This window comes from Tupaia chinensis, unplaced genomic scaffold (assembly GCF_000334495.1).
Source record: "Tupaia chinensis unplaced genomic scaffold, TupChi_1.0 Scaffold000427_1, whole genome shotgun sequence".
NCBI lineage: Eukaryota > Metazoa > Chordata > Mammalia > Scandentia > Tupaiidae > Tupaia > Tupaia belangeri.
The window spans coordinates 87,935-111,471 of record NW_006159932.1 but is presented as its reverse complement, the minus strand read 5'-3'; the positions used below and the strand labels follow the sequence as shown (position 1 = coordinate 111,471).

Genomic DNA, 23,537 nt, shown 5'->3' with positions numbered 1-23,537 from the left:
CCAGCAGATGGTATAGTGGTTAAAGTGCTGGACTCCCATGTAGTCAACTGTGGTTCAAGTCCCAGACCTGGTAGCTTGAAGCACATGCTGGGTGCCTGTGTGTACATGCCTAAAATCCTGAGAGGAAAACGGAGGAGAAGGGATTGCAATGTAGTCATCCCCCTGGGGGATGATTTCTTACTTTCTGTTTCTCTGTGTCTCTCTGTCTCTCTCCATCTGTTTGGCAAGCATACTCACCCTATAGCAAAAATCTCTTACAAAAAAAAGAATTATTGAGGTTGGTAGGTGGCGTGGTGGTTAAGGCGCTGGACGCCCACATGACAACCATGGTTTGAGTCCCAGACCTGGAGGCTTGCTTTCTCAATTAAGTTAAATAAATAATAATAATAAAATATTTTTAATTTAATTTGTATTATTATCATTATCTAATTTGACCAGAAAGAGACAGAAAGAGAAGGAAGCAAGAAAGCAAGCTGCCAGGTCTGAGATTTGAACCACGGTCGGCCATGTGGGAATTCAGTGCCTTTACTATGCCTCCTGCCAGCCCCAACACTGTTAAGATTTCGATGTACTACTTTCTCCTTTCTCTCTTTTATTCCTATTATGCAATTTTTTAAAATAAAAACATAATTGGATCATACTCTACATACTATTTTATGAGTTTTTTTTTTCTCACCACCTTTGGCTAGAGGGCATGTGTGCTCACCAGAGAGAGAGAGAGAGATGGAAAAAGCAAGAGAGAGAGAAAGAGCAGCTCCCCAGCAATGGGATCTGGTAATGCTGCAACCCCTTCTCTTCCATGTCTCCATCCTGCAGGGATCTGGGACATGCGTGCACACAGACCCCGTGTATTTTCCAAGCTGCTGGGATTGAGATTTGAACCTTATAGGTAGCCATGTGGAATCTGGCTCTCTTAACCAGTAGACTATGGGACTGACCGCTATTTGATATTTCTTAAGATGGAATTTAGCAAAAGCATTTTCCCACCTGATTGAATGTTTTCCCCAGGAAAATTTTTGTACAATGTTCTATTATAATGGATGTGCCATAATCTAACTAATCAGCTTCTTTACTGGCCAGTTTACGTTGTTCCTTTTTTTTCTTTATCACAGATAAACGCTATTGCCATAAAACTCCCTGAGTCTCTGTCTTTGATAATATCCTTAAGCTCCATCCTTCAATTTGGAATTTTTGGATCAAAAATTATGCACAATTAAGACATTGTATATTTTATATATGCTTGATTACCAAATCCACTCTTTTTTTAAAAAAAAAGAATTATTTATTTAATTTTATCATTGTCATTATTATTTTTTTAACATTTGCTATAGGGCACATACACGAGCCAGAGAGAGATGGAGAAATAGAAGGAATGTGAGAAAGCAAGTTGCCAGTTCAGGGACTTAAACTGCACTCGGCTATGTGGGGGTCCAGCAGCCTAACCACCATGCCACCTGCTAGCCCCACCAAATCCACTCTTGATGTAGTACCAGCCTTCTTCCTGTTTGGGTCCGAGGCTGGGTGGGTAAGAGATGTGGAGAGTGAGGACTCAAATCAGGCTGTCTGGATTCCAGGCATGACCCTGCCAACTCAGCTGGTATGCCTGGCAAGGCCCAGTGTTCTCACCTGCTCAGTGGGAGCAACAGTGTACCGTGTGAGTAAATATTAGCTGAGACGTGCTTCAGCTAGCAACTGGCCTGTGTAGTCAGTGCCGAATAAATGTGAGCTGTCATCATGCATGTTTCAGACTGCATCTCTGTTTCAGAAACTTTAAAACAGGAGAAGGAAAATACAGCTTGCAGTCAAAGAAAGACATTAGGTTTCTAAACTGCTTAAGAGAAAGGTCGCTTTAGTAATAACCAGTCTGCTCAATCTCTTTTATCTGACATTTGGCCTTAGTGTTCAGCCCAAATGCAGCAGGTGCCACCAGGTGGCAAGGTCTGAGTCCACAGGAAGTCGTAGGCCAAACGGCTCAAGTTTCATCCCCATGGCTCTGACAAGAGCTTCGACAAGGGCTTCCTGGTTTGACCATTGATGCCCTTCTAGCCTGGAAGCATCTGGGATGGTGTCGTGCAACCTTGCTGGGACTGCCACTCTGGACTGGGAAAACCCATCCCTCGACTGGGCCCCATTCCCAGTGGCTGGGGAACAACCAGCCAGGCCAAATGGTGGCAGCGTGGCTGCTTGGAGTGTGATACATCACACTTGGGCAGATACCACTGCTGCTGCTGCTGCTGTTTTCATTTGATTTTAAATGAAAATATTTATTCGTTTTTAAAGGACAGAAGAATACTCCTGTATTCCCTTTCTGTACTTTCCCTTTTCCCCCATGCTTTTAAAAAGATACTACATATTATCAACGAACATAACCTTCACCAAATACTTAAATGTCTAGCTATGGCAGTGGTCTTGGTTGTACTTGAGAGTCACCCGAAATATTCTGGAAATTTACCAAGCTAGAGGGAGACCCAGCTGGGGGGTGTTACAGCAGGCTGCTGTCTGTTTTCCTTGTCACGGTGCCGGGGGTATGCTATGGGTAGGCTACCAGGTAGCCTGAGTGCTACTGACTTGCAGATCACCCTCTGCCCATGCCAAAGCCAGATCCCTGCAAACTGTTCCCCAGAGAGAAGCCATGCGGGTCACGCCCGTGGAGCTGGCTGTGTTGACCAGTTGGCACAAGGCATCCTCACCATTCTCTCCCTCGTTACACCTCGAGTAACAGACATTTAAAGGATCTTTAAAAAAAATCATGAAAAAACTATGCATGGATTTCTTTTTTCATTTTTAAAAAGAATTATTATATTTAACTTTATTTATTATTTTTAATTTGACCAGTGATGGGGAGTGAGAGGGGAGAAAGAGAGAGAGTGAGAGAAAAGGGAGATAGTCCGAGACTCAAACCATGGTCGGTCGGCCATATGGGAGTCCACCACCTTTAACCATCATGCCACCTGCCGGCCCCACCATTTTTTCTGATTAGAGTGTGTGTGTGCCTGTCAGAGAATGACATGGGGGTTGGGTGGTGGGGGTGGGAGAATGCAGCCCCCCCAATGGAGAAGTTATCACGCCACAATCCTTTCTCTTCCCTTTTTCCTCCTTTGGGATTTTGGACATGCACGAACAGGCTCAGTGTGTTCCTTAAGCCATTGGGTCTGGGACTTGAACCTTGCCATCGGCCATGTGGGGTCTAGCTGCCTTCACCATCAGGCTCCACGAAGCCAGCCTAGACTTCAGTATCCTTTTACACCAAAATAAATGTGAACTTTAATTCCATTCTCCATGAACTCTTTGGAGTCCCTGCTTAAATCCAGGGCAGAAGAACAATGGGAATAACAAGGACAAAAAGTTGACTTCCTAAAGTATCCTATTTGTGGTGTAGATGAAATAATTGTGGCTAAGACCACAGGGGGGAATAAGCCACCAGACGAGGCAGAATCAGGCATACTAGTTAAACAAACATCAAAGGGAATCCAAGAATGCGTGTTTTGCCTGCCTTTTTGATGTTTCTTTATTTCTTGTCTTAAACCCACTGCACCATTTCTTGGGACTAGCAAATTTGCATTTCTTTTAAACAACTTTATAGGCATTTCCCAGTCTCTCACAAACTGAAAGAGAGAAACTGTCTTTCTGTGAAATCAAAGTATTCTTACAAGCTTTGAATGATAAGGAAGAGGCTACTTTTGTTATTAATGAATTTATTGTTTGTGCCTTCTCTCCCCCCCCCCCCTTTTTTTTTAAAGGAAAAGGAGATTGGAAGAAGAAAAATAAGTATTTCTGGCAGAACTTCCGAAAGAACCAGAAAGGAATAATGAGGCAGACTTCAAAAGGTACTGGCGTGCAGCTGCGGACAGTAGGTCCTTTTAGTTCAAAACGTGAGGAGGCCTATGCCCCTCATGTCAGTGAGTGCTCAGGTAGAATGCCGCCCACTGGCTGTGCCCATAATCTTCAACTTTCTGACATTCCTGTTGCTTTTTAAAGACTTTGTCGTGGCGAATGTTCTGTTTACATCAAACAAAATGGGAAGGGTTAGCATTAGTTTCTAGTGGTAGATCACAACAAAGACCCGATCTGTGGATTTTCCGGTGACGTCATCACCTTAGAAAGATCTGGATTCTCCCCTTGCCACACTCTCACTTCAAGAATCTAGACGGTCTTAGTGGGTGGTAGTTCTGGACCTTCCTGTCAGCACCCCCTTGCAGCCTCTGCAGTCTTCTGAACTTCTGATGCTCTTTGCTGTGACAGGGACAGTTAGGGGTTGTTGCCCCTGGAAACTCGGTAATGGCCTGACATCGTGGGAATTTCCCTGGCCTGCTTTGTGCTGGGAGTTCTGTCCTTGCCTTGGCGGAGTCTTTCGTTGTTGTTTATGTACTAAGTAAATACGTCATCCCTTTGAGGCTCAGTCTTATAATTTATGTGTCCCCGGTATTCAGAGAAGAAACCGGGACAAATCTACTTCCAGATTCCACTCCTTCTGAATAAAGTTGTCAATACATAAAAAAATTTTTATTGTTCACCAGTAAGACTAGTTGTTTTCCTTTTCAAAACCTTCGTCCTACCCTGATGGCTGGGTTTTCCCCATTATTCCTACACCTGGGAATGTGAAAATGGATGTGGACAACCACTGGGCCAGTGGCTCGTCTGGGTTCCTGGGATCCTTGGCAACATTTCATGTGTTTTGTTTTGTGTTTAGGTTTTGCTACTTTGAATGGAGTTGTTCTTAAATGTCCCTTGTTTTCCTTTGGTATATATACATCAGATCACTTGTGATTCAAAGTAAACCCTGGATGCTATTGAAACCTTGTTTAGGTAGAAACCCAAAACGGGGATAGGGAGGGAAAGGAAGTTAATAGTTTACAACCCATGTGAATTTTTAAGAAAACTCAAATCCAAGGGGCTAGCAGGTGGCATGGTAGTTAAGGTGCTGGACTCCCACATGGTGAGCTGTGGTTTGAGTCCCAAACTCAGTTGCTTGAAGATCATGCAGAATGCATGTGTGCGTGTGCCCAAAATCCCAAGAGGACAATGGAGGAGAAGGGACTGTGGTGTGGCCATGCTCCTTGGGGAATGATTTCTCACTTTCCCTCTCTCTTTCTCTCTCTGGTGTGACAAAAACTTTAAAAACAAAACCAAAAAACAAACCAACTGCCCCGCATCATTCTGTAATTAGAAGCAACATAGAGAGTAAAGTGAATCAACCCAAGAGAAAAACAACGATCTTTCGAAGGTGTTGGTGTGACTAAGAAAACTACAGATTGGTCTTTGCTGTGATTTATAACTAGAAATGAACTAACCCTTCCCCCCCCCTTTTTAAATTAAAAAATTAACTAACTGGGATGAAATCCTAATCAACCCTAGAGTAGTTTCTACTCTAAAAACCCATCAAAGGTACTCACTGGCCTCCTAAAAAGGCAGCGTGTTGGTGCTACCCCATTGCTCGAACAGGATCATGCAGTGTAGACGGCTCCCCGAGTCACATCTTTCTCTAGCCCAAGGCAATAGATATCCAATTTAACATTCCGCTTCATCTCTCTTATTTACCTTGCTGTTATTCTTACTCCTGTACAAGGGAAGGTGTGACACAGGAACTGAGCGGTGTTTCTAGACTGATTACAAAGTGGAAGTGAGTTAGGGGGAACCAAGACGGACTCTGCCTGAAATGGTCCCTTCACGTTTGCAGCCAGACTCTTCTACTCTGCCCCTCTACTCCAGGGGCCAACTAAGCCACAGCTGGGCTTCCTGACAACACCAGACGTTACGGTGCGTCTGAGAGAGGCAGAGTTCTAGGAGAAAGAGAGACTGCAGCGTGGGCTTCTTCCGGGTGCAAGGGTTACAGCCCACATTCACGGGCACAGCCATCGTCCCACACTGAATACCGGCGTGGCTGACCTGCAGGGCTCAGATACACCAGAGGCAACGGAGTCTGCTCCCTTTGCAGGACAAATTTTAGAAGGACCCCAGTGGGAATCCTCTTCCTCTGCAGCTCTGGCCACCTTCAGTTTTGAGTTGGCATCAGACTTTCCCTCGCAGTTTGGAAACCTATTTGTCACAATATTACTTTCAGATATGGACATAGATGAGTAGTACTTTGCTTTCAATAAATTCAACATGCCTATTATCTGTGATTCTATGTGTTTGTGCTTACCCCTGGAGAAACAACAGCTAAATAGCCTAGTAGGAATGGAGAATTTTACCAGATTGTGTGTTTGACTCAAGGACTTTACATATCTTTGTCCTGCAGAGGGTTCCCTGAGCTTCTTTGCAAAATTATTTTCTTCTTATTCATATTTCAAGAGGAATTGACCCAAAAACTCTCAGGCAAAGGAGCCTTGGAATGTTTGTTAGGTTTAGTTGTGTGTTTAAATGAAACCTCTGCCCCACTTATACCAAGGGACTCCCTGTCAGCTTTCCTCCAAAACTTCTCCACTTGACTTTCCACCTCAAAAACTCTGGTCCTTTTGAAGGATTTGTTCCTACTCTGGTAATCTACGTGTTTCTTGGAAGCCAATCAGATGTGCTCATTGGCTTGATAAAAAGCAGCGTGTTTCTGCTAACCTACTGCTCCACTGGGAGCACACAGTGTAGACGGTGCCCCTGAGTGATGTCCTTGCAGCCCGAGGCGGTAGATGTGCAGTATGAGTGTGGGGCTTTATCTTTCTTGTCCTCACTCTCTAGGAGAAGATGTCGGCTACGTGGCAAGTGAGATAACGATGAGCGACGAGGAACGGATTCAGCTAATGATGATGGTCAAAGAGAAGATGATCACCATTGAAGAAGCACTTGCCAGGGTAAGCGTGCGCACATCTGGTTTGCGTATGTGGGTGCTTGGCATCCTTACCTGTACTACTATTTGGGGACACCAAAGTGAGTATTGGAAGAGAATATCTGAAGGGTTATTTGGATGCAAGGTCATGATCAGCAGTTGCTCATATTGCCAGATGAGGTATGTTGTACAAGCATTTGGCCTTGTGAGGTGAACTTTCTATATTTAATGAATATCTGCATGAATGAATGAATGAACGACGGATATTTTTGATATGTGGACCAGTGTAATGAAGAAAATGACCCAGTGAATGCCTTTGCCGAATTTACAGCCTTTTTGAAAAGATGGGTCAGCCTGTCATTAATGGTGAAAAGAATGAAATAAAAATGAAATACATTACAAACATTAGAAACATCAGTTCTGTGATGTGTCTTCACAAACTGAACTTTGAATAATGTAAAGATTAAGCTTTAGATACTTTAAAATGTTACTGAATTTCATATATAGGTAAATATTATTTGCAGCTTATTGTATGTGGGGATTTTTTTTTTGTCCCTGAGTTAAATTAGATACTAGAGACTGGGTGTTGGCACAGTAGTAGGACACGGTGCTCTGTGAGGCTGACACGCAGGGGAAAGGTCTGAGATTGTGTCCATAGGCATCTCCTGAGTACACCGGGCACATGAGTGCCCATAATCCAGGGCCGGCTGGTGCTGGAGGTAGATCACAGCGTCAAGACCCATTCGGAGTGCTGTCACTCTCTTCTTTCTGTCTCTCTTGCTCACAGAAGAAAGAAATAAACTTAAAATGGGGAGGGGGGAAAGAACTAAATGAAGCCTAACTGCCTTTAAGATACTGGAGTAACATCTATGATACTGATACATCAATTTATCAAGAAATTCCCTGTTTTGATGTTAGCTAGCACATTGACTGATTCTTAGATTTTCCCTTTGAGCAGTTGATTCTTCTGTGTATACAAATTATAAATAGGCAGGGTTAGAATCTGATGAAAACCTTTACATCACTATGGAACCATTGAATCAGTTATGTCTTTACCATTGACTTAGTCCGTTTTGCACTGTTGTAATAGAACACTGCAGACCGGGTAATTTATAAAGAACAGAAATGAATTGGTTCACAATTCTTGAGGCCAGGAAGTCTAACATCAAGGCACCCAGGTAGGTTTGGTGTCTATTGAGGCCAATTTCCTTTCTTTTCCTTTTTAAAAAATCTTTTATTATTTTTATTTTATTATTATTATTATTAACTGTATCTTTACAGCATACAAAATGAATTTTGCCACCCTGAATACACTGCCTATCAGTCCAGTCAGAGATACTATCATACACATTATTATCAGTTTTCCTTTTTTGTGTCCATTAAATGTTCCGCTCCTTTCCCCCTCGATTCCCTCCCCCTCCCCACTGCCCACCCTTCTCCTGCAACTGCATTTGGTTTGCTATTATTATTTTAATTTCAAGAAAAGCAGTTTTAGCTTTAATGAATCAAAATCAAAAAAAGGTAAGAAAAATTTGCTTAAGACTAAAAGCTAGGAAATAGGTTAGGATTTGTCCAAACAGTAGGTAGATACTAAAAACTCCAACAGCAAATATGGACAGAGCTAAAATCTAGTAACAATTTCACTATAGTTTTCTTCTGAAACATTTTCTTCTTTCTTCATTCCCCCTTTTACCAGAGAGAAGCATAAACTAACTTTTTTTGCAAAAAAAAAAAAAATGTTTAGTTTCAGTTTGGGCTGTTCTTTGCACAAAGCCCCGTAAGAATACTAATTGATTTAGTTGGCTTTGGTGGAACCTTTTATAAAGAACTTCAGATTAGGCTGTCTAAAAAGCTTCCCAAGGCTACTGAGCCAAGTCAGGAATTCACCATCTGACTGTGCCTTTAAGAACCTGTACTTGGAAGTTCGTGGGCCTGTCAGGAAGTGACATTCTTTACTTACCTACCAGGCAGAGCTGTTTATGGCACCAGGCAATCTTTCCAAGAGCTTCTGTTGACTTTCTTGAGATCAACTTTATGTTCCAAGATGGCACCCTGCACCATGTCTTCTGGAGGGAAGACATGTTGCTCACATGGGAGGAGGTGGAAGCCTAAATGTCAAGGGGGGCTGAACTCACCCTTGTATAATGGCACTAATTCCATGGAGCCTTGGTGGCCATAACACCTTCTAAAGTTCTACCTCCTAACGCCACCACCAAGGCAACCAGATTTCAACATGCGTTTCAGAAGGAACAAAAAGCCTGTAGCACCCTTTGTTTGGAATGTTAAAGTCTGAAACCTTGAAGCAGTTACTGGCATACTCATTTAGTACACATGACCCTAAACCTCAATAGTTTTTCTTTCTTTTTCTCTTTCTTTCTTTCTAATTAACTTGTTGACACGGCATCGCAAACATAGCACTTCTGTGGGCGGAGGGTGGGCTTGGGTTTAGTAGTGGATCGAGAGGCTAGGGCTGACTTGGGAGCTCCCATCTGCTGGCTCTGCGGGCTTGGAGAAGCAGCAGCAACCTTGGTCTCCAGAATCTCCAGGGGCTGCAATGGCGGCGGTGGCAGGGTTGGTGTTGCTGGGCTTCCTGCAGATGGGCAGGCTGGTGCTGGGGCAGGCGATAAGCAGGTGACAGGTGCCAGGCTCCTGTCTTGGCTGCCAGACGCATCCTCAGCCTGGTCTGTGTGCCTCGCCACATTCTCACTCACCTGGCCCACATCCTGACTGGGACAGAAAATCCACAGCATCAGTCTTCTCCAGTCCCAGTCCTTGAGTTTGCCGTAGCATTTGGGAAAAGTCCAACTGAATTCCTAGAAAATGCCTTGAGAATTGGAGACCTGGGTTTAGTTTTCCCGTGGTGAGCAAGATGCTTACTTAGCTTCTGAGGAGTGATGCTGTGGTGCTGTCTTTTTTCTCCCCTAAAGTTGACTTATTTATTTGTTTGATGAATCAGAGAGAGACACTTCCAATAGCGTCCTGATGCCGTGATCAACCCTTGGCCTTCACTAGCCCCAGACTGTGAACAAGCACGTGCCAGGCACACTCCGGGAGGTCTCAGGCTGGGACCAGAAGCCTTCCCTTGTGGCATTGCCTCGCAGAGCTTTGCATTTCACTTCTGCATCTCTGTCCGGACCCTATAGTGGTTTTCTTTTCTCTTCCTTTCTTTTTTTGGAGAGAGATTTTTGGCATAGGGCATGTGTTCTCACTGGAGAGAGAGAGAGTGACAGGGAGACAGAGAGCAAGAAATTATCCTCCAGGGAGAATGGCCACACCGCAACCCCTTCCCCATTCTCCTATCAGGATTTTGGGTACACACATGCACGTGCCCCGTGTGACTTCTGTGCTGCTCTGTCTGGAACTCAAACTGCGGTTGACTACGTGGGAGTTTAGCAGTGTAACCATTACACCATTCGCTGGTCCCTGTATTGCTTTTCAATAGTATAACATCGCCAGAACACAGATGTCTACGGTTGTCTGACAACACTTACGTTTGGGAAAGGAGTTACATGTGATAAACCTAGTCAAGTTTTCTCAGAGCAAGAGGAAATGTTAGAAAGTGGCTGTAACAGGGACCAGCAGTTGATGTAATGGCTATGTCGCTGGACTCCCATGTAGTTGACCACGGTTTGAGTCCCAGACCCGGTAGCTTAAACTCATGCCAGACGTGTATGTATGTGTGCCCAAGATCCCGAGAGGAGAATGGAGGACAAGGGATTGCGGTATGACCATCCCCCCTGGGGGGTGATTTCTCATTTTCTAGTCTCTCCGTTTCTGTCTTTCTGGTGAGTGCACGCGCCCTATAGCAAAAACTTCTCCAAAAAAAGAAAAAAAGAAAAGAAAATGGCCTTAACATAGCCCACTTTAATTTTTTAAAAGTTTGGTCATTTGTTTTTTCTATGATAGAGGAAGAGACAGGGAGAGAGATGGAGAGAGACAGACAGACTCTCCCAATAGGGCCCTCATCGCTGGCCTTGGCCAGCCTGGATCATGGGCGTGTGTGTGCCCCACATGTACACAGAGGCCTTGGGGTGTGGATCTAGGACTCTTCCAGGTGGATCTAGCTATACTGTTACCTGGCTCCAGTATAATCCGCTTTAGACTGCATGTTTCTACAGTTGAAAAAGAAACGAAGAGATAGTTTCAAAGTTAGGGAGAAAACAATGTGTTTGAAGCCTTCCTGAGCTCCTGATCTTAGCAGCTAGACATTGTGGGCACAGAAAGGAAATCAGATGTTCGCTCAGTGAGATGGAGGGATCTACGTGGAGATTTCAGCCACACGGCCTGGTCAGTGCACCTGTGTCCAACTTCAGAGGCAGCTGCAGATTTCACAGAGAAAACAAGAACGTAGGCTCTAAGACATTTCAGACATGTAAGCAGAAAGGAGGAAAAATGGTGATATTCTCTAGACATTGTTGGGTTGTACATATGAGGATGGGCATCCCTTGACACATGACGAAGTAGCAGAGACTCTTCTTGGACTTCTCTTCTCAGAACAGCATCATCTTCAGTTACTTGCTCTTAAGTGGGCTTCTTTTTAGCCAGAGACAATACACTTCAAGAAAAATGTCACTTAGAGCAAAAAACAGTCTATAGACAGGCTCTACTTCCATTTAACTTACGACCAGCTCAAGGTTCTAAATGTTGTTGATTGCTGTATAAAAGAAATGTTGGGACCAGTAGTTGGTGTAATGGCTATGTCACTGGACTCCCATGTAGTTGACTGAGGTTCAATTCCTGGACCCGGTGGCTTACACTCACGTCGGGCGTGTGTGCATGCGTGCTCAAGATCCTGAGAGGAGAATGGAGGAGAAGGGATTGCGGCGTGGCCATCCCCCCTCAGGGGGGAGTGGTGGTGGTGATTTCTCGCTTTCTGTCTCTCTGTCTCTCTTCGTCTTTCTGGCGAGTGCACACACCCTATAGCAAAAAAAAAAACCCCAAAAAAACCAAAAAAGACCCTCTCAATAAATAAATGAATAAATTTTAAGAATAAAAAGAAAATTATAAAAGAAATGTCAACACTCAGACCTCCCTAATAGCCATTGATATGAGCGAGACTAAAACACCTTAGACTGTAAAAGTGTGCCATCTCTCCAGGATGTAAGGGAATGTATGTCTTGCTGTCAATCAGAAATTTAAAGATTTGTAGGTAGAACACCTGGATTTGGGTAGAACTTCTGATTCTGAATCCAGATCGATAATTACAGGACAACCTAGCAGGAGAGAAATTTGCCTACATGCCAGTTAGAACATTGCGTCCTCATACTGGGAAAAATTTTGCTGGTGTTCACGTCAAGACAGTGTGGTCTCCTGTGCCTCATTTATACAAGTCTTTATCCACTGTAAGTGATACAGTCATGATTCACATCCTAGAAAACACAAGTATCTGATACAAATGAAGATCAAGATGAAAAAGACTTCCGGGAACTGATACGTGAACGGAAAAGCTGCGAGAGTGTTTGCGGAGGATGAAACTTAGACCACCACTCTCAGTGGACTGTCTTCTTTAGTTGTAATTTTAAAAGGTAGCTAGCTTCCCTAACGGTTTTTGTATTTTATTACCTGGATAGTTCCATCAAATCTAATGGCATTTTAAACATTTTCTATTAGTTTCATAATGCATACTTACTCTGTGTGCTTTAAGAAAGTCAGGCTCATTAGTGAAAAAAATAGTTCAGTTTTAGGTGAAGATCTAGCTAATTGGCATATTCTAAATAACGCAAACTCCAGGTCCTCTCTCTCAGCAAGGAAGTTGAGAGAATTCAGATCTTGTACTAGTTTTGCAAGGTTTAGGAAGCCCGGTGAAATACTTAGAAGCTGTAGGTTATTAATTTACCTGAGTGATTTTTGTGGGTGTGTGAAAATAGTAGTACAGGGAATAAAGTGATGTTTAAAGCATTGGATAAAAAAGCGTTGGATTAATTGCTTTGGCATAGTAAAACTCAGCATTGGAATCACCACCCTGGGGCAGTGACCGTGCTGCAATCCCTTCTCCTCCGTCTTCTCTCGGGATTTCGGGCACGCACACACACGCTCTGCTTGTTTCCCAAGCTGCTGGTTAAAGATTCAAACCACACAGTTGGCCATGTGGGATCCACCCACCTTAACCACCATGCCATGTGCTGGCCCTGTGCTTTGAAATTTTAACTGGAAGCATAGTCTTGAGGAAATTCAAAGAGCTCTATGACCCTGACTTAATGGTCATATTTCCTTTAAAAAGGATATAATTATTAACACGTAACACTGTCATATAATGTGATCTAATTACTGAATATTACGTATTTCTTCACCTGGCAATTCTTTATTCCATAAGACCACATCTGTAGGAAGATCCAAAGTAGAGTCCTTGGGAGAATTTTCAAATGCTTGCCACTGTAGTTGCCATTTAGCATTATGAACTTTTCTTTTTAAAATGTCTGTATTTAGATTTTTGCCATAGACTGTGTGCACTCACCAGAGAGAAACAAAGAGGTGGACTGAGAAGTCACCTCTCCAGGAGGAAATGACCCCAACACAATCCTGTCTTTTCCATTCTCCTTGCAGGATTTTAGGTACACATGCACAGACACCTGGCATATGTTTTATGCCACCAGGTCCAGGACTTGAACCATACAGTTGGCCATGTAGAATCCAGTGCCTTAACTGCCGCTCCATCTGCTGGCCCCTTGAAATTTTTTTAATGCTAGGTATCTAATGTAAGCTTCCCCAGAAGCAGAATTTGAGATGGGCATTCTTGTGCCTGTGGCTATGATAACCTCTGAGTGAAGGAGGGACCAGGAGAAGCACGTGAAGAAGCTGGTCGGAGATGTAGTTCTGGAAGACCACCTCAGCCTGACTCAACAGGAAGTGGGGAGCTCCAGCAGGCAAATTGTACTGCAGGACTGGTTCTCCTGGGGAAAATGATGCGAAAGCTAGTTTGGGAAAAGAAAGCAGCCTTCCAGCCATCTTTAGGGGGGATAGCTTCTGTCAGTCATGTTCTCTGGAGCAGAGTGTAGGTGTAGCGTTTACACGGAGGGTAACTACACGGTGGTGAATAGGCCCAGAAAGGTAACCTGGACATCTGGTACGCCATGTAGCGTGATTATAAACTGGGGAACTGTTTGTGTTACTGAATCAATTCTTCTATCAAAGAGATTTAGAAACAGAGATAGGCTCATGTAGAGAGTCCATTAGAGGTTTTTAAAAGCTGGTTGAGCTGGCTACACAGGATGTGGTTAAACACTATACATAGCTGGATCCCACATGACTGGCCACTGTTCAAATCCCAGCCCTGGTGGCTTTAAAAACACATTGGGCATGTGTCCCTACAATAACGGAAAATGGGGGAAAAAAGAATGCTGCGTGACCAAGCCCCATGGAGGTGCTTTCTCTTTTCTCTCCTTCTCTCTCTGACAAATGCAAAGTACCGTCTGACAAAAAAAAAAAAGTCCTTAAAAATTGGTCCCATGGAAGAAGCTGGAAAAGATTTTTATCTCAGAGAAGAAGCAGAAAAGAACCTAATCACTGTCTTCAAGTGCCCGGAAGATTGTCAGACAAACACTGCACACTCAGAATGTGTTCAAGATTGTTTTGTTTGTTTGTTTTTAATATGTCTACCGAGGACAAATTAAATTAGAATTGCAGCTGAGGAGATTTAAATTCTGTATAATGGAATTGTTCTTTGCAATAAACACTAGTGGAAATTGAAACATAAAATCACTGTCTTTAAAAATCTCCAAAGTAGGATAAGCATTAATCTACTGAAGATGGTCATTTCTCTAGGAATCATGTTATAGACTTCATCTGTAAAAAACAATGAGACTAGGGATGTGTAGGATATGAGGAGAATATTTCTGCTTAAGACAGAAACACACACTTTAAAATGTCATTTTTTATAACTTCTGGAGTTAATGTAAAATAACATTAATTTGCTGTAAAATGTATTAATTATCAAATGGAAATTATAAATTGCCATTCCTTTATGAAATTGTAATTAAGTAAAAAACTTCTTGAGACAAAGTGAATTATAAAAATAAAGGAACAAGCATGTTTGGTAAGCCCTCAGGCCTGGGACTTGAACTATGGTCAGCCATGTGGGTTCCAGCTACCTCAGGCCTCAAGGTCAGCCCACAGAGTTTAATTTCTTTGTGCTTCATAAAATACCTGCAACTTCTCACATGTGCCATTCTGAAAGACCTTTCATCTAATTCTGCTGAGTTAATTTTATTCACTTTTCTATAGCTGTTCACTTGCCCTTCTGTGTTGTTTAAAGACCAGAAACTAAGATTCTAAACTTAAATTTTAAATATCTCTTGAGGATATTCTAATTATCTTGTTATTTGCTTCCCTATCCCAAAATTCTCAATAAGCCTCATAACACTTGTTAGGTGATAACATTGGACTAGCAACTTGAAGCAGTCCTGAAAAGAATAGCAAGTGATTTTTAAAAATTAGTTTCGGGCGGAACCAGCAGATGGCGTAGCAGTTACATCACTGAACTCCCACATGGCCAGCCATAGTTCGAGTTCTAGACCCGGCGGATTGAAACTCAATGCTGGGTGTGTGTGCATGCGTGTCCAAGATCCCAGGAGGAGAATGGAGGAGAAGAAACTGTGGTGTGGTCATCCCTTCTGGATGCTGATTTCTCACTTTCCCTCTCACTGTCTCTGTCTCTGTCTCTCTCTCCCCTCTCTGTCTCTCTCTCCCCCTGGTGAATACACTCGCCCTAAGGTAAAAACCTCTATCAAAAAAAAAAAAAAATTAGTTTCAGGCTTCCACTTCAGTTTTACAAAAATGTCTCCATTCTTTTATACCTCATTGTCTCCTACTGAAAAGGGGGTATGTGTTTTTGATTTATGCATGAAGAGAGATAATTCAGAGGTCAAACTATACACAATTTCTGTTTGTGAATTTATGATGGATCTGAGCAAAGATGGATTTTGCGTTGGAGGATGTTGGATGGGGAAGTTAGGGCACGTTTTGTAACAGGATACAAAGATCTGTTGCCTCTCTTGGTTTGATTTGGATGAATCCTGCAGGACATTGCCTTTGTCTTTCCCTCCATTCTGGAAAACTTGACTTGAGCTGGTGCTTAGTCACCAGCAGTGGCATGAAGAAGGTGCCCAGAGTGATCCCTCTCCTGATAGGAGACAACTTGACCATTGCTTCCATGTCAGTCCTCCATTTTTCTTGTTGCAGCTCAAGGAGTATGAGGCCCAGCACCGGCAGACGGCTGCCTTGGACCCTGCTGACTGGCCCGATGGGTCTTACCCAGCGTTGGACGGCTCATCCAACTGCAATGTAAGTTGTCATTGTGGAGCATTTTGTCCCCCTCGTCTTCGGAGGACAGCCCCCTCAGGCTCAGCCTTTGGATTTATGTTCACAATCGCATCTCCTACCTGGGTCTTGACGTAGGTGTCTCTCCTTGTAGTTTTCTCCATTTTCTTTACCTGAGGGAGACGCGTCGACAATCACAATAGTACTATGCGAGCTGGGTTTTTGTTGTTTGTTTTTGTAGTAAAGTATGCATAACAAGACTTACCATATTAACTTTTTTTTTTTTTTAGTTCTTTTGTTTCACTTTTGCTATGAAGTGTGTTCACTTGCCAGAGAGTGAAAGAGAGAGGGAAAGTGAGAAATCACCCCCAAGGAGATGACCTTGCCACTTTCCCTTCTCTCCTAGCCTCCTCTGGGGATTTTGGACGTGCATGCATATGTATCTGGCATGATTTTCAAACTGCCAGGTCTAGGATTCAAACCCTTCAGCCAGCCATGTGGGAGTCCAGTGCCTTAACCACCATGCCACCTGCCGACCCCATATAAGTCATTTTTAAATGTTCAATCAGTTCAACTACATCTCATTGCTGTACAACCAGCACCATAATATAAAATAAGATTTTCTTTTTTCAAAAAAAGAATTATTTAACTTTACTTATTTATATTTTATTTAATTTGACTAGGAAAGGACAGAGTGAGAGACAGAGAGAAAGAGAGAGGGAAAGTGAGAAAGTAAGCTGCCAGGTCTGGGACTCAAACCTCGGTCTTCCATGTGGGAGTCCAGCACCATTAACTACCATGCCAAGTGTGGGTCCCAAGATTTTCATTATAGCCAGACAGAAACTTCATACCCATTACCCAATAACTCCCATTCTCCCCCTTTTCAGGCCTCTGGCCAACCATAACCCTATTTCTGTCTCTATGAATTTGACTACTCGAGGTACTTCATATATATAGACGCATACAGTATTTGTCCTTCTTTGTCCCATTTATTTTGGTCAGCATAATTTGTTTTTTAAGTTTAACTTTATTTATTTAATTTGACCAGAGAGGGACAGAGTAAGCGAGAAAAAGAGAGGGAAAGTGAGAAAGCAGGGCACCAGGTCTGGGACTCAAACTGTGGACCTCCATGTGGGAGTCCAACACCCTTAACCACCATGCCAACTGCTGGCCCCACTGAGCATATTGTTTTCAAGGCTCATCTGTGTTGAGGCACTTGTTAGAACTTCATTTCTTTTTATGGGTGAGTCATATTTCACTGTGCGTATAGCGCATTGTGTTTATCCAGCCAGTTGTTGGTCGATACGTGGTTGTCTCCAACCTTTTGATTATTGTGAACAATGCTGCTGGAACATTGGTGTACAAATCTCTCTTAGAGTGTTTGCCTTCGGTCCTTTTGAATATGCACTTACCGGTAGAGTATCTGGATCAAGTTCTGTGTTTAACGTTTAAAGAAATGGCTACATCACTTTCCACAGCTGAACTATTTTACATTCTTGCCAGCAATGCATCAAGGTTCCAGGTTCTCTGCGTCCTCACCAATGCTTGTTATCGTCTTTTTTCTTTCTTTCTTTTTCTTGTAATAATCATTCTAATGGTTATGAAATGGTATCTCATTGTGGTTTTGATTATCCCTAATGACTCATGACAGGAAGCATATTTTCATGGGCTTATTAACTATTTGTATATCTTCTTTGGAGAAATGACTCAAGTCCTTTGCCCATTCTTGAGTTGTGTTTATTTTGTTGCTGTTCTTGGAATACAGAATTTCTTTGTATATTCTGGATATTAATCCCTTATCAAATACCTGATTGGTAAATATATTTTTCCATCCTGTGAGTTGTCTTTTCATGCTTGATAGTGCTCCTTAAAGCAATGTGTTGTTTTGGTTTCTGTTTTGTTTTTTATTGCCAGAGAGCATTTACATATGCACATGCTTATGAGAGAAAGAGAGAGGACACCTCCCAATGGGAGGAGGTCATGCTGTACCCTTTTTTCTCCATTTCTCCATTCTGTCAGGATTTTGGACATGAACATATGTGCACCTGGTGTATTTCCCAAGCTGCTGGGACTGGGATTCGAACCACCACTTGCCATATGAGATCTAGCTTTCTATACACAGCCCTTAACCATTGTGCTACTGAACTGGCCCTTTTCCTATACTTTTGGTATCAAGATATCATTGTCAAATCCAGTTTCATAAAAATGTTACCCTTTGGTTTTGTCCTTATTTTATTTTTTTTAGGGGTTTTGCCATAGGGCATGTGCGCCTGCAGGAGAAAGACAGTGAGAGGGAAAGTGAGAAATCATCCCCCTAGAGAGGGTGACCAAGCTGCAGTCCCTTCTCCATTCACCTCTTGGGGTCTTGGGCATGCACACACACGTATCCAGCATGATTTTCAAGCCTCTAGATCCAGTACTCAAAATGCGGTTCACCATATGGGCGTCCAGCACCTTAACCACCATGCTATCTGCTGGCTCCAACCCTCTATTTTCTTCTAAGGGTTTTTTTCTTGTTGTTGTTATGGCTCATCCTTCAGAGAGGATAGCCACACTGTAATTCCTTGTAGTCCACTCTCCTTTTGGGATTTTGGATATGCACACATACATACCTGGTGTGATTTGTCCAGCTGCTGGGTCCAGGACTCGAACTACAGAGTTGGTTGTGTGGGATTCAGTATGAAGGTTACTCCATGTCACTTGCTTGCCCTCTTTTAAGGGTTTTATAGTTTTAGCTCTTTACATTTTGGTCTTTGATTCATTTTGAATTATTGTCTGTATATGATACAATGTATAAAACTAATTTTTTTCCATGTGGATGTTATATTTTTTTCCAGAACCATTTATTTATTTAAAAGATTGTCCTTTCCCTAGTAAATGATTTCAGCACCCTTTTTGAAACTTTATTTTCTATATATCTTAGGGTTTATTTCTGGGTTCTCTGTTTTATTCCATTGGCCTATAGGTCTTTTTGCTAGTGTCATACTACTATAGTTACTGTATCTTTGTAATAAGATTTGACATCGGGAAGTACCAACCTCAGTTTTATTCTTTTTAAAGATTGTTTTGGCTCTTTGGTATCTGTTAAGATTCCATATGAATTTTAGGATGAGCTTTTCTCTTTCTGGAAATAATACTATTAAGAGATTAATAGGGTTTCCAATGAGCCTATAGATTAATTTGGGTTGTATTGTCATCTTAACAATATAAAATCTTCCAGTCCATGAACATGGGATACTTTGCCATTTATTTATTTCTTCTTTAATTTTTTTTTTACTGTTTACACGCTTTTTCAGTATGAAAGTCTTCCCCATTTTTTTTCTTAGCACTTTTTTTAATGCTTTTGTGATTAGAATTTTTCCCTAATTTTTTTTCAGATTGTTCATTGCTTGCTAGTGTATAAAAATGCTAATGATTTTCATGTGTTGATTTTGTATCCTGTAACTTAACTGGATCTATTATCTCCAACGAATGTGTGTGTGTGTATGTGTGTGTTGAGAATCTTAGGTTATTCTACATATAAGATCACATCATGAACAAAATATTGATAATTTTACTTTTTTTCTAATTTGGATACTTTTTATTATGCATGCTTTTTTGTATGTTTATTTTATTCATGATAGAAAATGTGTGCACATATAGGAAAGAAAGAGAAACAGAGAGAGAAAGACATTCCAGTAGGGTATGGTCAAGCCACAATCCCCTTCCCTCAGCCCTCCAGGTCTCCAGAATCTTGGGCACACATGCTCATGCCCATGGCCCGTGTCTCAGTCTGCCTGGCCTGTGGATACAAACCTGGGGTTGCCTGTGTGGCTTCAGCACCGCACATGCCTTAGTGCTGCTCACACCACACAGGCTGAGCCTAGCCTGTTTTTTTATAACCAAAACAGTGCTTCACACTAGGAATTCCACAGGGTTCGTAAGAATTGAAACTCCAGAATTTCAGGTAACTATTTCATGGCACCAGCATCTATGGTGTAGAGTAGGAATGGAGAGAATTATCTTTTTCTCATGTATTTTGAAGTTGTTTTGTGTTGTTAGATTATCTCTTCCTTTATATTTAGAAGCATTTCTCCCCCCCTGTCTTCAGCTTCTTGTCTCCTCCTGTCCATGCCTAATCTAATCATCCTTCTGAAAAATACCTCCTTTGCTGTAATCATGTGTTTTTAAAAAGCCTAATGTTTTCCTATTTCTTTGCAATAAATCCCAAGGTTCTTGGCACACTGAAGGCCTTATGTGATTTGAGTGTAATCAATTTCTCCAATCTCATCTTTCTTCCCAATACCCTCTACTCCAGCCACAGTGAACCTTGCATACACTGCTGAATAAACTGTGTACTTTCACACTTGCCTACTTAATTTTTTTAAGAATTATTTTATTTTACTTTATTTATTTATTTAATTTGATCAGAGAGAAAGTGAGACAGAGAGAGAGAGAGAGAGAGAGAGAGAGAGAGAGAGAGGAAAGTGAAAAAGAAAGCAAGCCACCAGGTCTGGGGCTCATGGTCGCCCATGTGGGAGTCCAGCGTCCTTAACCTCCGTGCCACCCCTGGTCCATACCTTTTTACTTTAACTCATACTGTTTCCTCTACCTAATGTACCTTCTTCCAAATTTCTCCTGGTGAAAATCTATGCGTCCTTCAAGGTAAACCCCGTCACTGACTCTGTAAAGCTTCTTTACCCTCCTCAATCATGCTTAATCGCTTTTTATTAGGTGCTTGTGTTCGCCTACTTTATACATTATTCCTAAATACTTATCCTGTAGTATCAGAATTAATCGTATATGTCAGCCTTTTTGGAAATAGTGTGCTCCTTGAGCAAGAAAGGCATCCTGCATTTATTGTCTCTCCAGGGAGTTCCCAGCCCAGCATCTAAGCACATGTAGAAATGTCTCAAGAACAGAGTTTGTGCTTGAATGTTCATCCGCCCTGGCTCTTAAAATATCTGCTTTAAGAGCTTGTTTTGTGTTATTGCGACTGTAGATTTAGTCTTTCACATTCTTTGCATCTAAACAACAAATGGTGGTTTATCTGTAACCCTCCAACTCCCTTCTTGTCCCTGATTTCTTGAAACAGGCAGCTGAAAACAAAGGACTGTGAATGTTAAAGCCCTGCGTGGCTTACTTGTGTGTGAAGAGATGGAGATATTACCATTTATAATAATAAATGTGTCATAGGCTAGCCAGCAGTGTGTCCTGGGACTATGAGGTAATCAGAAGAACCACGTTCATGCTTTTCAGTGTGCCTTTTTGGGTCTCTCATCCCCAAGTCCTAAAGACCAGCGTAATGTCATTGTAAATCATGATCCTAGATCATGAAGAATAAATACAGTAACCCAGGACTGATGTGATTCAAGCCCAACTCGCGGGAGGAAACAAAGACCCAGTTGTCCAAGGGGGTCCATTAGTATCAGACCCACTGTATATGGTCCTGATTAATAGCAGCTGAGTCAAGGGAGAGGTTAGAAGACTTTGTCCATTCAGAGAAAACAGGATTGCAGTGAACGCTCACACAGGGACTTCAGGGAGAGAGCCTCATCTCATTTAGGAAATGGTTAATGTAAGTTAAGTACCACCAGGCCTTTGGAATAAGCTGCTAAGAAAGCATTGTTAAGTATTGGTTGGTTGAGCTCTTTCAGGAGGTCAAGCAAAACCATTATCTACATATAAATTATCAGAATGAAGTGGCTTTTTAAGGGTTGAGCACTTCATTCTCTTGAGCATTTCTGTGTTTGTTTATTTGGAGGCATTGATGAAGCCCTCACATAGGGCCAGATGGTCAGGTTACAAAGGTGAAGGAGAAAGAGAGGCAGATCTGTCCCGCTGGAGGTTGCGCTTTAGTGCAGAGGTTAAGATTGCACTCACATGTGCACACGCAGACTCAAGATTGATACTGTTAGCTTCTTACCAAACTATAATAGGTGGCTCAAAAATAAATTTTAGCCTGTTTTAGCCAGACCAAGGGCCAGAAATACCACATGCTGCTTCTGCTGAGAGCACAAGCTTCCAGAAGCTCTAGAGTGACTTCTCTCTCTCTCTCTCTCTTTTTTTCAGTTTCCTATAGGGTACATGTGCTTGCCAGAGACACAGAGAGAGATAGAGGAAGAGAGAGGGAAAGTGAGAAATCACTTTGATGGCCATGCAGCATTCCTTTCTCCACCATTCTCCTTTCAGGATTTATGGGCACATGTGCCCAGCGTAAATTTCAAGCCTGAGTCCAGGATTCCAACCACGCAGTCAGCCATGTGGGATCCAGCTGCTTTAACCTCCATGCCACCTGCTGGCCTATAAATGACTTCTCCTTCTACTGAGAGTGTGGGTGATGATAGGCTGTTCTGCCATGCAGAGTTTTCTGAAGTGAAATTATTAGTGTTTTATTTATTTCTTTAATTCCATGCACCAGGGAGACAGAGACAGATAACTCTGCAGGATCCCCAAGCTGTGATCTGCTCTCAGCTTCAGCTGACCCCAGATCATGAGCACTTGTGCACCTGGCACGCTCAGAGAAATCTCTGGATGCAAACTCAGAACCTTGCCTGGTGGCTCAGCCTGTCACAGCCTCACATGGCTGCTGTGCTGCTGCCTGGCCCCAGATGTGCCGTTATTTACCCCATGTGTTTTGCTGGTTCACTTTCTGCAAACACCCAATCCCACTTGGGGTCATGCTGTTTAGCACTACAACCGACCGCCATGGTCACTAAAGTTTACTTGAGCCTGATTGTTACCCTGATGTCTGCGACACCCCTCTAACCCTGCTAGCCTGGCCCTTAGCCTGTGTGTTTATGAAGCCCCATGGACCAGCAGATGGCATAATGGTTACATTGCTGGACTCCCACATGGCCGACCATGGTTTGAGTCCCAGACCAGGTGGCTTGAAACTCACGCCAGGCATGTATCCGTGCATGCCCAAAATCCTGAGAGGAGAGTGGAGGAGAAGAGATTGGGGCATGGCTATTCCCCCTGGGGTGGGGGGTGGGGGGGGCGTTCTCACCAAAAAAAGAAACCCCATTAAAAATATTCTTTCTCATTACTCTAATTACCATCTATAGGGGACCAAGTAATTTCAGACAGTTCCCATCAGGTCCTGCTTCAGCCCCGTGGGTTAGGTGCTTTGAATATCTTCTGTGTGAGGGCCAGAACGTTCCAGTTTTCTATCGAATTCTTTCTGTGTGGAGATGTAACTAACCCATTGGCTCTAGTGGGGAATGCCCAGGCCATGGAAGTTTCGGGGACCATAAGGCCTTTGTCACCAGACCTCAATGCCTATATTGATGCCTGTCATGCCTTAGGATCTCATTTGCATTGATTTCATAGGCTCCCCGCGCCCCCCCCCAACATTAGATGATTGCCTGTGGCCTCCCGACAAATCCATATGCACATTCCTGGGTTCCAAGAATGTAAAGTGCTAAAGATAGTTACCGAGGGAAGTGAAAAATAGCTTTCTCTTTGCCAGGAAGGAAAAAAAAAAAAAAGAAAAAAACGGTTCTGTACTGTTTTTCATTAATAATAAAAAATCTTCTCTTGG

At 42.6% G+C, this 23,537-nt stretch overlaps 1 protein-coding gene across 1 annotated transcript in view; it reads left to right on the top strand.

Annotated features, from left to right (window-relative positions):
• Window positions 1-23,537, top strand: part of SASH1 (SAM and SH3 domain containing 1) — a 234,245-nt gene that overhangs the window by 135,408 nt on the left and 75,300 nt on the right. Inside the window, 3 exon segments of the mRNA XM_006154951.3 lie at window positions 3,741-3,827; window positions 6,673-6,785; window positions 15,938-16,039. Coding sequence (XP_006155013.1) covers window positions 3,741-3,827; window positions 6,673-6,785; window positions 15,938-16,039 — 302 coding nt within the window.